This window comes from Ananas comosus, linkage group 20 (assembly GCF_001540865.1).
Source record: "Ananas comosus cultivar F153 linkage group 20, ASM154086v1, whole genome shotgun sequence".
In the NCBI taxonomy this organism is placed as follows: Eukaryota; Viridiplantae; Streptophyta; class Magnoliopsida; order Poales; family Bromeliaceae; genus Ananas; species Ananas comosus.
The window spans coordinates 2,016,516-2,030,783 of NC_033640.1; the positions used below are offsets into that span (position 1 = coordinate 2,016,516).

The following is a 14,268-nucleotide window of genomic DNA, read 5'->3' on the forward strand; positions in this document are numbered from 1 at the left end:
AGTCGAACAATATTACTATAAATCTTAAAAATGTATGAGAGCAATATAGTCTTTATTAGTATTTTGAGGTGCACGTGTCTGCATGGTAATTATTCTTATGGACTTTAATGTATATTGATAGATTGTTATGATGCTTGAATTCAATAATTTTTTTTTGTTTTTTGCAGAATTGGAATATGAAGATATTATAAGTGCTATTTACACGCTTGAGACGTTTCGATAAACATTAAAGGAATTTTTTAAAAATAATTCTATAAAATTTTCTAACTAACCGAATGACCGCTCCAAAATTTTATTTGGCCACTAACCCTCTTTTTGCCAACTCAGTGCTATATAAGATAAAAATGAGAAAGACAATAAATTGTTCATCGTCTTTAAAAAAGCAGGTTATTAATAGATTTTTTGTATAAGTTGTGAGAGTTTTTATGAGATTGTTAGAATTGTATGTAGATTACGAATTATATGTGATTTTTTCGATCATATAAGAGAAACAGAAAGAAACGGCAAAAGATTTACACGCGACGCTGAGTTGAACAAAATAGAATTTTGGCTAAATAAATTTTTTGATAGTATCATTTAAAAAATTATAATTTTGTCAAGGGTTCATTTGAAAAAAATCCATACCAAAAGCCCAAAACCCTTCCCTACCGTCGAAGCCAACAAAAAAAACCCTAACAAAACCCTCCTCTCATGGCGGAGGACTCCGAATCCCCTCCAAACCCTAACCCTAACCCTAACCCTAACCCTAATCCTAAGGACTCCAAGAGGTCCTCCGTGTGCGAGGAGTGCGGGGAGAAGCCGTGGAAGTACCGGTGCCCGGGGTGCTCCCTCGTCTCCTGTAGCCTCCCCTGCGTCCAATCCCACAAACGCCGCACTTCATGCGACGGCAAGCGCCGCCGCACCGGCTTCGTCCCCCTCCGACTCTTCGACGACAACCTCCTCCTCTCCGGTACCCTACTATCTCGCCGGCATCTTCTTCTTTCCTTTGATCTTTGGTTACCTATTTGATCTTAGGGTTCTTGAGTTGATTACTAGCTTATTCCCTGGAATTTGACCTAGGTTTCAATTTCATGCTCATTATTTCAATTGGGTAAAAACATAAAGAACTTACCTGAGCTATGGACCATTTTGAGTTTGCTACCCACCCTTTCAAAATTTTGATTTTACTATCCAGTCTTTCAATTTGTTTGATTTGAGTTAGTCAATGACACTTTGGTTGTAAAATTTGAATGCATCATTTATCTTTACAGGTTTGGTCGCAGCTATAAATTCATTAAAGTATTTAGTTCGATTAAATTTTGAAGTCTAAAACCGTTGATTGACGCAAATCAAACAAATTGCAAGGTTGGGTAGCCGATTTAAAATGGTCCATAGTTCAGATAAGTTTTGTACATTTTTTACCTTTCAAGTATAACAATAGTGTGTCGAAAGTTTGCTTTGCGAGAAAGTCCCTATTTAACCAATTCTATTGAGCAGCGTGAGATAATGAATGGTCTTATCGTGGGCAATTTCATAACTTCATATTGAAATGGTGTTGAAAAAATAAATTTTTTATTGTACCTTACAATATTATGGGAACTTTTGATTAGACGTTGTTACGTGGAGCCACATAAAATGATGAAAGGTAAAATCAGGGGCAAGTTTGTAAGTTTGTATTATAAATGATGTAAAAATAAAATATTTTGTTATTGTATCTTTTATGCAACTTAAAACTTTTGATTATAACTTAGATGTTGTTGTTCTTGCATGGAATAGCTGTTATAAAGAAGACTCTTTTTGTTCTTCATGATAATTTAGTCCTGGTTGTCTACTGTCTACTACTGAGAAAGCGGCACTGTAAACTGTAGAAAAAAGTTGAAATCAATTTCAAACTTTAGGAAACAAATTGTTAGAAATGAAATTTTGAGGAAATTGAAACCGTATCAACTAGTGTTTAAAAAAGCCCAAGATGCACCTAGGCGCAAAGAGCAAGGCGTAGGCGCGCGCCCGAGAGAGGTAAGACACACACTTTCACAGAAAGTTGAAATAACCAAGAAATTCTTTACTGTACTTTCTAATAATTATTAAGTAGCACTAGATACTCTTTAAAATCATATTATCACAATAAATATTCTATAACTACCCAAATAATCACATTTTCGGAAGAAAAAAAATGAAGAAAGAAAAGAAGCCAAGCAATATATATGATAATTTTAAAAAATAAAATAATATAGATAAAGTTAAAGAACACATTATTTTTTTGTCTCCAAATAAAGGTCAGCATAAAGGTAACTAATAATTCAAAAATATATAGAAAACTTTGATGTAAAAAACTTATAATTATAAGCACAAGGTCATAAAAAAGTAACATGTATAAAAATTGAAAGTTTCAAGCCATGCATCATTAAAAGGGTATCATGATCATATGAAAGCTAATTTTAAGGCTCCAAGCCAAAATACATCACACTAGAAGTGTTAATTAGTCCACATTTGGACGAGCGGGAGAGAAGGAGAGCCGGAGGCAATGGAGGAGCGGGAGAGAGGGACGAGCGGAGAGGACCAGAGAGAATTTGATGATTGTTTAGTGTTTAGATTATGTTAGCTTAGGATTTTGGATTTATTTTAAATGTTTCAACCTATTAGACCAATAAATATATGGATCCAAATCCATTAGAGTATATAGAACTAGATCTAAACCCGTTAGATGAAGAAGGCACACCTTGAACGGGCCTTGAGCCTAGAGCTAGGCGCGCGTCTAGGTGGCCTAGGCGCGCGCCTTGGCAACCTCGCCCACCTAGGGGCTGCCTAGGCGCTGGCCGGTGAGACTAGCGCCTAGGCGCCGAGGCGCGCTTTTTTAAACACCGGTAGCAACCTTCTCGTCTGTTAAAAATGGAAGTGAAACTAATCAGGATGGAATTTACAATCTTCCTCTCTAGTCGGTTACCTATCTTCTCTGCCCCTACTTGTGTCTCCTTTGATCTTCCATACCTATTTTATGTTAATTTTTTTTGTGTTAGTTACAAATTTAGTCAATGAAGTTTGATCTTTATTTTAATTTCTGCCTTATAGCTTCTGATATGGCAATTTTGTTGCTGAACTTTGTTCTGTATTATGTTTAGGCCCTTCGGTTGTCTATCATCTGAAGAAGTGTCATGTCAGCACTGTTGTCAGGCTTTTTTTTTTTAGTAAAGTAGAAACCTTTGGGGTGAAATTGAAATCTAGGTCAAATTTCAGGGATGAAATTGAAATTGTGGTCAAACTTCAGGGTTCAGATTAGAAACATGAGAATGAAATTGTTATCAGGGTCAAGCTTCAAGTAAATAGTTGTTACAATTAAAAGTGTGAGAATTGATTTTTAATACCAAGTTGATCTTTGCCTTATTGTCTTGTTTGATCGGTTAAAGATTACAACTTTCTGGAGGAGACGAAAAGGGTCACTGAATCAGCCCAGAGATTGGTTGCTGGGTATGGTGGGTATGTTGGGAATAATTTGCCAATGAGACTACGGATGCTTCGGAAGGCTGCTTATAGGCGGAAAACTCAACTGTTCTTTTTACCACTAGGCATGTCAAAGAGAGAGAAGAACCGTTCTATCTACAATCATAGGTTCATTTTACATTTTTTTCCTCTTTGGTTACTAGTTGTTTTTTATGAGTATAAATTGAATTTGTGATTTGTTTGGCCATTTTTCTGTGTAAGTTTAGGAACTTGGGCCGCGCTTTAAATTTTTCTTGTTATGTGTTTAAAAGCTACTGATCTAAATTTATTCTAATTGTATTCTTTTGCCATCTTCTGGTGAATGTGTTAGGCAGTGACTAGAATAAAGTGTGATCAAGAGCCAACAATAAGGCTATTATAACAGAATGAATATTTGCTGTTTATCTTACTGGATCAATAACTAAATTAATCTTATTTTTTCCCCTTTTTTTTCCTCATTCCTTTTGCGATTTTTTCATGGTAATTAATCTACTCAAATATTGTCTACATTATTTAACACATTTCTGCGTGTGGACAGATGGATTTATACTTGTTTTTGCAGGCATTTTACTAAGATTTTAGTCGTAGTCCTCTAAAATTGGGTTTATGCAAGATGTGGATTATGTAAATATTTGGGCACATAATGTGTAGTGTATGCTTTTAAATGCCTTTTACTTGTATGTTCACCTGTGTTTATCTTGTTCTAAGCCATCGACTTTGGTGATCAAATTACTTGCTCATGTGCTAGACGCAACTTTCTTTGGAAACTATCATTCTATTCATTCTTGCATTTATAGTTTGCTTTGCTTCCAGGAAGAACTCTATCTTTTGGACCCTCGAGTGGAGGTTTAACTTAACAGATATCGTCCTACTTGATCATGGGTGAGTTTCTAATACTCCTATTCTAAATCTTAAAAATAAAAAAATCCTAGTACAATTGTCTGATATATTCAAAAGTGTCACTAGTAAAGTGTATCTGTTTATAGTACTATGGCATGATTCTCTTACTCGCCTAGTGTTAGGAATTGCTTCTAAATTAAATATCAATACATTCTTTTTCAGCATAGATGAAAATGCCAAATTGTCGGTTTCAGTAGAGAAGCATTTATCTCCTAGTCCATGGAAAGATAGGCTTACACAATTCCGGAATGTAGCATTGGATGATTTGAAGCTTTTCATTCGGAAAAGTGCAAAGGTATGAAGTTAAGTGATGATTTTTTTATAGCGTATTATATTTGGCCTTTTTGCCAAGAGAAATGCACGCTATCTCTTGCAAAAACATTACATTTTTTTAAAATTTTTGCAACTGTAACCAACTTTTCAACCTTTAGGATCAAACTGTCCATTTGCAATAGGACAGTGATGTACACTTCTGAATGATCAGTTCCTTATTTCAAGAGCATGTAACTGCAGTTTTTAATTGTGCACCGATCGTTCAAAACTTCCCATTGTTGTCCTGTATAAGGGGCAGTTTGGTCACAAAAAGTGAGTAGGGATCAAACTACACATTGTAAGTTACAGGTTTTTTGCGTAAGTGTAAAATTGAATCTTATAGGCCTTAAAATTGAAATCTTAGCCATTGCAACTTAGAAGTGATCTACAGCATATGCAAGGCCTATATACAAAATAACTAGTAGTTCTTGAAACCTATTTCATCAGCTGCTCAACATCAAGAAATCTTAGGGCGTGATTAGTTCGCCCTATGAAAGATTACTAGGAATAAAAAGATGCTCAAGGATCTTCTTCCTTCTCATCCTATTACTAAGAATGTGGCATTCTGATGTTTGGTTCACATGGTCATATTATTTAGTCATATTATTTAAGATTACGAAAAATATGTAATTAATGTATTTGTTTCCTTAGTTAATTTTAGATAATGTTATAAAAAATTTCAACATCTTTTTAGAAAAGAAAAGAAGAGAGAACATAGATTAGAGCGAGAGAAAGCATAATTAAAAAAATAGGGAGAGAGATAGAGTCGAGGTTAGAGGGAGTGAGAGAGTTGAGATTTTAGAAAAAGAGGGAGAGAAAAAGCTTTGTTTAGAGAGAGAAAGATAAGTTTAGAGAGAAATATGAGGTTAGAGTGTAAAGGAAAACAATATCAACTAGCCGGTGGGTGAGGAGCAAAAGATTAGACATATTATAATTATCTCAATTCATTAATATAAGGATACCCACCATCCCTCAAAGGAGTGAGATTAGTACTTTGGGGTTAATCTCATTCCCAAGTAAATCCAACATTACCAACTAGATTACTTAATGCGTATAGCTAAACACTATCATATTTTTTTATTCTTATTGGATTATTAGGAATTTTAGAAAGATAGCACAAACCAAACGCACCCTTAAAGTCAACGACCTAGAATGTCCGTAAAGCCCATTGATCAATTTGTAGGATACATGTTTCTGAAACATATGAGTTTTTCATATAAGCCCTTCTAGGTATTGTAGATCACGTTCGATGCTTTTGATTAAGGGTGATTAGTGTTGGAGTGTCGTAAACAGGTCGTGCAATTATGTAGGTATATGGACATGTAGGTCAATTTAAACCTGACCCTGACCCATTTAATTAATGGACCAGGACTCAAAAATCAAATCCAACCCATTTATTAAAACAAACTAAGTGGGTTGACCTATGTAACCAATTTAATTATCTAACAAAGATGTATGTATATATTATAACATAATTAAATATTTTTTTATATATTTCTCTTCATTTTTACATAAAGAAATTTTTGTTTCATATTAATCGGTAGTTAATGGGCCAAGTGGGTTACGCAGGTCGTACTAAATATGAATTGTATAATTGACGATTTAAGCATTGGCTCGCTTCTAACATAAACCTATTTAAGCTAAACCGAAACCCGCTAATATCTGTCTGGTCGTTGCCATTTGTAGTCTCAATTTTAATTTTGAGGCCCTTATCATTGAATTTCACTCATTTGTAAAAAGTATATAACTCATTAGTTTTTGTAGCCTGATCCAAGGATTTAAATGTCATGGCATGGGCTCGTGATGAGCACTTGTTGACACGGTATGGCACAGTGCGTGCCGTTCCGTGATGTGTGTCATTCAGAAAAATATCTGTGTGTCGATATACTATAGCACGAAATATTTATTTTCTTTGGCACCAATATATTCAAATTGCTTATTATATATCTTTATCAAATCTTTTGAACTTCTTTGATGTAAATACTTGCTATTTTTTTCAAAAAAAAGAGTTTTGAACTGTGGCATCGGTACGGGAGTCGTATCATGTCGATATCTTATTGGCACGTTGGGCATGGACTGTGCTGATAGGCACTTGAATCCTTGGTTTGATACCTAAACTTTTTTCTTGCAAAAAAACCAGTATTTTGTCTCATTTTGAAACTTTCTTGTTTTAAAACCCTGCAGGGAGCCAAGTCGCCGTTCCGTGAGTTAAACATTAGGGCCCCTTTAGGCCCGCAACTTAAGAACGTTCTTGTTATAGAGTACCCTATAATACACGTCTTTCTCCCTTCCCACAGTTATGACTTTGAAATTGAGAAGGACACAAATTCGTTTGTTGAACATAATGAGACTTCAGATCATGATGTTGTTCCAAAAGGTTCCGTATTTAAAGAAGAGGAAATAGAGGAAGGGGAAATGACTTCAGAAACTCAAGTTTTGGATATTGTAGATTACAAAATTCCTACTTCTAATGGTGTTAAAACTAGTTCTGGTAGTAACTTCGGTTTACAGTCAAAGAGGCTTAAGGGGAACTTCGAAAACGGAGGACAAGTGAAGGATCCTAATTTGGAGCTTAATGATGTTACTCGGCTACAAAACGGGAGTAATTTTACCCATATGAGAGAAAGTAATGATGCTGTTAGGGTTTTCGAGTATGAGAACTTCGACTTTGAGCAAGAGATGAGAGATGCTTATTCCGACCTACTTGGCGAGATGAACCCTGATGATTTCTTGTGCTTGGATGATGGATACAGCGAGGAAGAAGGATCTAAGGAATGCAAAAATGCCCAAGATTATGGTGGGCTTTTATTAGGCGCCGAAGAATTAGAGGAAGGCGAGATACCGAGCGTCTGAACTTGAACTGATCACTATGCGTTTGGTGAAGCCGCGAAACGAAACATAATGACTACAATTTGCTTTCAGTTTTTGATCAACCGGTCGCCTCGTGGATTCACAGTTAAACTTGTATTCCATTGTATCCTTAATCATGAATGCAATTTAATGGGACAGCAATACGGGCGCATGTCATCGAAGAACATGGCCGTGTGTAAATTTCTCTGAGCTTCGTTAAAATGAGTTCCCTTCTGGGTTCTCTTTTAAGTGAGTGAATATCATGTAACAAGTGAATTTTGGTCATCTGTCGTTGTATAATGCGAAATTTTGCAGTTGAGCTTGTGATAATTATGAGGCTTTTTGTTGGTTTCAGATTTTCTTTTTAAATTTGTTTCTACTTTTCCATTCTGTTGGTTTGATTTCAATGTACTGCAACACTGCTTTTCATAGAATCTGAATGCTAAGTTTCCGGTCAGTTTCAGTTTAAAACAGATACTGAATCTGTTTCAGTAGGAATTGCAAAACTTGGTTCTCTGCTTCAACACATCCTGAATGAATTATTGGTGGGAAAGGAAGGGTTAGTTTTATATTGGGTTAACTAGTGTAATGGCCCGCGCTTCACGGCGGGAGCTAATAACATGAGAAGCTAATAAGATGATTATTTTATTATATTTATTTATTAAGAAATATAGAGATACATATAACATTCATATTATGTATGATAACTAAATACATAATACAGATAATCTAATATGATATAATATCATTTATAATGCAAATATAATTGGTAAAATAGTTTCCAGATTATGGCCTATCTATTTCACTTGATTTATTGCAGGTGTTAATCTTCCATGACCCTTCTCCAGTCTTCGAACTGTATAAGTATGAACAATATCTCACATATATACGACAACTGCAAATATGTTGGTTTATCATTAAGTCTGAGTGCATTGCAAGTAAAGAGACTTACTGATATTTTTTTTATTTATCTGGTCAAATCAGCAGTTCTTGGCGTGTATCATGTTGGTTTATCATGTTGTTTTTTAGAGTTTAAGTTTATCTCCGAATTCAAGTACGTCGTGGTTATTGCAAACATAGCATTCAATTTCCATACCGGCTATACCGATCCAGAGATTTTTTCAGATGAGATTGTTCTACAATTCACGGTGGATATTCACTTGGGTGTGCTTCTAACCTCCCCGAGTATGTAAACTGCCTCTCACATTCTGCAGGAAGAGAAGAGGAAAAAAAATGAAATATCAACTGTGCCAAAAAAATTAGAAGCTACAATTTAAAATATTCACAGTAACTAAAACTTTAGATTTAGAAAAAAATAGGCGATGTGGCTTAACGACGGAACACCGTTTTTCGACGAACTCTTTTTCTCCACCAAAGTCAAAACAAATTTAGCGAAAAATTTTATCCGAAAAAACTGAAATGTAAGTAGCCCAACAATGTTAAAACATCGTAAAATAATTAGAGTAACAGAGACATAATTATTATTATTTATTTATCTAGTCAAATTAGTAGTTCTGAGCGTGTATCATATTGGTTTTTAGAGATAGAATTATTTTTTTTAATTTGTCTCGTCAAGTTAGCAGTTCTGAGCATGTATCATGTTGGTTCTTGAAGTCTAAGTTTATCTTCGAATTCAAGCCTGCATGGCTACTGCAAACATGGCATACAATTGTGTAATTATTAATATTTGATAAAAAAGTATAAAAGTGATGATGCTAAACGTTTGTACGTTTTATCTTTTCTACCCAAAATTTGAATTCCATTTTATGCTTAATTACTGAAACTGTTTGGTTAAATTGTGAATTATTAGCAGTGATATTATTAGTTCCAAAAAATCAAGTTTATCTTTGAGCTTGAGTGCAATGCAAGCACAAAGACATTTTTTTTCTTTATTTATCTGGTAAAGTTAGTAGTTCTGAGCGTGTATCATGTTGGTTCTTGAAGTCTAAATTCATTTTCGAATTCAAGCCCATACAGCTACTGCAAACATGGCATCCAATTTCCATCCTGATGGTGCCGATTCAGATTTTTTTTTTTTACAGATGAAATCATTCTACAATTCACTACACAAATTTACTTGGGTGTACTTTTAATCTTCCCGACTATATAAACTGCCTCTTTAGATCCTGCAGGAAGAAGGAAGGAAAAAATTTTATGAGTTGTCAATTGTGCTAAAAGACTAAAAGCTCTAAAAATAAAAGAAACTAAAGAAATGTGTTAAATCTGAAACAAAAGGTAGGAAAAAAAAAACTACGGTAGCCCCAAGTCATTACCTCTGCACCCTTCGCCGCCGCCGTTGACAATGGGTTCGCTATCATTTAAAATTCCGATCAAATTTTTTTCTTAACCAAATCAAAACAAATTTACATAACAATTTCGCCAAAAAAGAGTAAAATTAATCCAGGCACTAAATGCGAAAACAGAAAACAGCTTAAAACAATTTTGCGCGAGTGGAGGACAAAATTGTAAGCAAATTAATCCTCTCCCTTTCTTGACCCTCTTTTTGCTAGTTCTCTCAATCCCTTTTTTTCCTTTTTTCCTCCGGCTACTTTGTGCATGTGCCCGAGATGAGATCAAAAGAAATTGCAGAGAGAGAAAGGGGAGAAATAGGGAGACATGAAAGTTTTGTTGGGTAGAGATCGGTTAGGAAGAATTGTTGGGAAATAGGGAAGAGAGAGGGAGAGGTGAGAGTTTCCATGTGAGGCCATTCGAAAGGGAGATAGAGACCATGTATGTGTGTTTGTGTGACAGAGAAAATTAATACACACACAAAAACTTATATGAAAAAAGAGGTCGTAGCTGAATGAAGGAACGGCACATAATATATTAACATTAACTAAAACTTCAGATTTTATAAAAGAGGCGACATCACTTAATGACGAAACGCCATTTTTTTGATGAATTTTTTTTCTTCACTAAATCAAAACCACAGCAACAAGAAAATCCATGAAAAAACCTAATTTAAGCAGACCGACAATGTTCAAGTCGCGTAACTATATTAACAGTAACTAAAACTTTAGCTTTAATGAAACAGGCGACATGACTTAATGATGGAACGCCTTTTTTTGATGATTTTTTTTTACTCAATCAAATCAAAACCTAAAATTTAAGCAGACCGGCAATGTTCAAGTCGCGTAACTATATTAACAATGACTAAAACTTTAGATTTAATGAAACAGGCGACGTGACTTAATAACGGAATGCCATTTTTTTGCTGATTTTTTTTACTCAATCAAATCAAAACAAATGCAGCAAAAAAAATTCATCAAAAAAACTGAAATTTAAGCAAGCTAGCAAAGTTCAAGCAGCATAAAATAATTAGCAAACAACTCAAGGTGAAATTAAATAAGTGAAAAGTTATTTTTGTGTGTGTGTGTCGGGTTAAAAAAAATTATAGAGAGAGAGAGAGGGAAGAGATTAGATTTTTAATTTTTGAGAGAAGGTGCAAAAGAGGCACATGCATCCCTCTTGAACATAGGCCATGTGAGTCCATGTGATTGGAAGAGAGACACCATGTGAGGGAGAGAGAGAAAACCCATATAAAAGAAAAGCCACGTGGCTCGACGAATGAACGGCTTGTTTCTTGAAGTTTAAGTTCATCTTCGAATTCAAGCCCGCACGGCCCGACTGTGCCGATTCAGATTTTTTTTTGCAGATGAAATCACTCTACAATTCACTGCACAAATTTAATTGGGTGTACTTTTAATCTTTCCGACTATATAAACTGCCTCTTTAGATCCTACAGGAAGAAGGAAGTAAAATTTTTTTTGAGTTGTCAATTATGCTAAAAGATTAAATAAAAGAAACTAAAGAAAGGTGCTAAAGCTGAAACAAAAGGTAGAAAAAAAAACTATCCGTTAACAATAGGTTCGCCATCGTTTAGAATTCCGATCAAATCTTTTTCTTAACCAAATTAAAACAAATTTACATAACAATTTCGCAAAAAAAAAGTAAAATTAAACCATGCACTAAATGCGAAAATAGAAAAACAGCTTAAAACAATTTTGCGCAAGTGGAGGACAAAATTGTAAGCAAATTAATCATCTCCCATTTCTTGACCCTCTTTTTACTAATTCTCTCCCTCTTTTTTTTTTTCTTTTTCCTCCAGCTACTTTGTGCGTATGCCCGAGATGAGATCAAAAGAAATTGTAGAGAGAGAGGGGAGAGATAGGGCGATATGAAAGTTCTGTTGGATAGAGATCGCTTAGAAAGAATTGTTGGGAAAGAGGAAAGAGAGAGGGAGAGGTGGGAGTTTTAGTTCGAGAGAGAGGTGTCAAAGGAGCACATACATTCTCTGTGGACATAGATCCCATGTGAGGCCATTCGAAAGGGAGATAGAGACCATGTATGTGTGTGTGTGAGAGAGTAAATTAATACACGCACAAAAACTCATATGAAAAAAAGAGGTCATAGCTGAATGAAGGAATGCCACATAATATATTAACAGTAGCTAAAACTTCAGATTTTATAAAAGAGACGACGCCACTTAATGACGGAACGACAATTTTTTGATGAATTTTTTTTTTTCTTCACCAAATGAAAACCACAACAGCAAAAAAATTCATAAAAAAACCTAAAATTTAAACATACCGGCAATGTTCAAGACGCGTAACTATATAAATAGTAACTAAAACTTCAAATTTAATGAAACAGGCGATGTGACTTAATGACAGAATGCCTTTTTTTGATGATTTTTTTTTTTACTTAATCAAATCAAAACAAATGTAGCAAAGAAAATTCATCAAAAAAACTGAAATTTAAGCAGGCCAGCAAAGTTCAAGCAGCATAAAATAATTAGCAAACTACTCTAGGTGAAATAAAATAAGTTAAAAATTTAAGCAGCTTGGCAATGCAAAAAATAGTGCAAAATAATCAGGAAAGAAGAGGGGAAAAAAATAGAGCAAACAAATTTTTTGTTTTTCTTGACCATCCTGTTACTGCTTTACTTTCTTTTTTTTTTTCCTTCCTGAATTCTTTTGTGTGTGTGTGTGTCTTGGGTTAGGAAAAAATGTTGAGAGAGAGAGGGAAGAGAGAGGAGAGAGATGACTGTTTTAATTGGAGAGCAAATACATGCCCCCTGGACCCCCTGGACAAAAGGTCATGTGAGCCTATGTGTGCGTGTGTGTTGGGATAGAAAGAATTGTAGAGAGAGATGGAAGAGAGAGGGGATGTAAAATAGGCAAGTATATGGCCTATGGATATAGAATCCATTTGGGACCATGTGAAAAGGAAGAGAGGCCATGTGAGAAAAAGAAAACTCATATGAAAATTTGACGACGTGGCTCATCGAAGGGACGTCGTTTGGTTTATCCTTTAGTATAAAAGCTAAAATGTAAGCGGCCCGGCAATGTTAAAGCAGCGTAAAATAATTAAAGTAACTAAAACTTCAAATTTAAAAAAACAGGCGACGCGGCTTCATGACAGAGACACATGCATCCCCCTTGAACATAGCCCATGTGAGTCCATATGAGGGAGAGAGACCATGTGAGGGAGAGAGAGAAAACCCATATAAAAGAAAGGCCACGTGGTTCGACGAAGGAACGACATTTGGTTTCAACTTTAGTATAGAGTTTAATTTCATATAGGTCCCTACAAATATAGTATATTCTTATAAAGTTCAACTTTCATATGTTGTTTCTGTAAAATTTCTTATGTTTTTAAATATGTCCCGACGGTTAAAATGTGTTAGAAAATTTTAGTTAATCATAGGTTAAATGCTTAACCATGGTTAGTTTATGAGATAACTTAACATTTTTGTCCCTCTTATATTATACTGTTGTGATTTTTGAAAGAGCATATTTGTGATTGGGCACAAGAGAGGGGATAAGACCTTATCCCCTTTTGTACCCAAACACGAATGATAAAGGTAGGAACAAGTTGTTCCCACCCTTAGGTGGAATAAGGGTTGGAACAAGCTGTTCCCACCACTATTTTTTAAAAAAGATTTAAATTTAAAAGTTTTAATTTTAATTTTAAATTTTAAAATTTAAAATTTAAAATTAAAATTTTTAAATTTACAATATGAGAGTTTAATTTTAAATTTTAATTTCAATTTTTGAAATTTAAAAGTTAAAATGTTAAATTTAAAATTAAAATTTTAAATTTAAAAATTCAAATTCAAATATAACGAGAGGGATAATATCATTTTTCTATTTATAACTATCCACTATTCTTCTTATTCAAACTTATTTATCCAAACGCTATTTTTCTTATTCTCATGAGAATAATCAAATTTTTATCCAAATACAAAATTGGTCTAATTCTTGTTTATACATGAACTTGTACTTATCCCTGCAATAAGCAGTTCTTACTTATATCCGAACCAAATAAAGCCTCTCTTTATGGACAGATAGGGATAAGTACTCAATTTTAAAATTTTGCAGGAATATAAATGCAAAATTACGCCCCCGCCCCCCCTACCAAAAAAAAAATTGCAATCTCTCTCTCTCTCTCTCTATAGTGAAATCGGGTGGCAATTCAGCTCGCTGTTCACGAGCCAGCTCGTGTTCGGCTCGAAATGAGATCGAGATCGAACCGCTCGTTTAAACGAGCCGAACACGAGCTGAATTTTTCAACTCGTTTACTAAATGAGTCGAACATGAGCTAGGATCAGCTCACTCGTGTTCGACTCGATAACGACTCGAATACATATATTTTATATTTATATAATTTATATTTTATATTTATATATATAAATAAATAATTATATATATAATACATATTTTATTATTTAATTTTAAGTCCAATCTA

The 14,268-nt window shown here is 34.4% G+C and overlaps 1 protein-coding gene across 1 annotated transcript; it reads left to right on the forward strand.

Moving 5' to 3' along the window:
• On the forward strand, nucleotides 653-7,887 carry LOC109725510 (putative box C/D snoRNA protein SPCC613.07). The gene is made up of 5 exons (XM_020254722.1): nucleotides 653-949; nucleotides 3,384-3,585; nucleotides 4,270-4,338; nucleotides 4,519-4,651; nucleotides 6,853-7,887. The coding sequence occupies exons 1-5, from the start codon at nucleotides 691-693 to the stop codon at nucleotides 7,519-7,521; spliced, it is 1,332 nt and encodes a 443-aa protein (XP_020110311.1). The 5' UTR covers nucleotides 653-690; the 3' UTR covers nucleotides 7,522-7,887.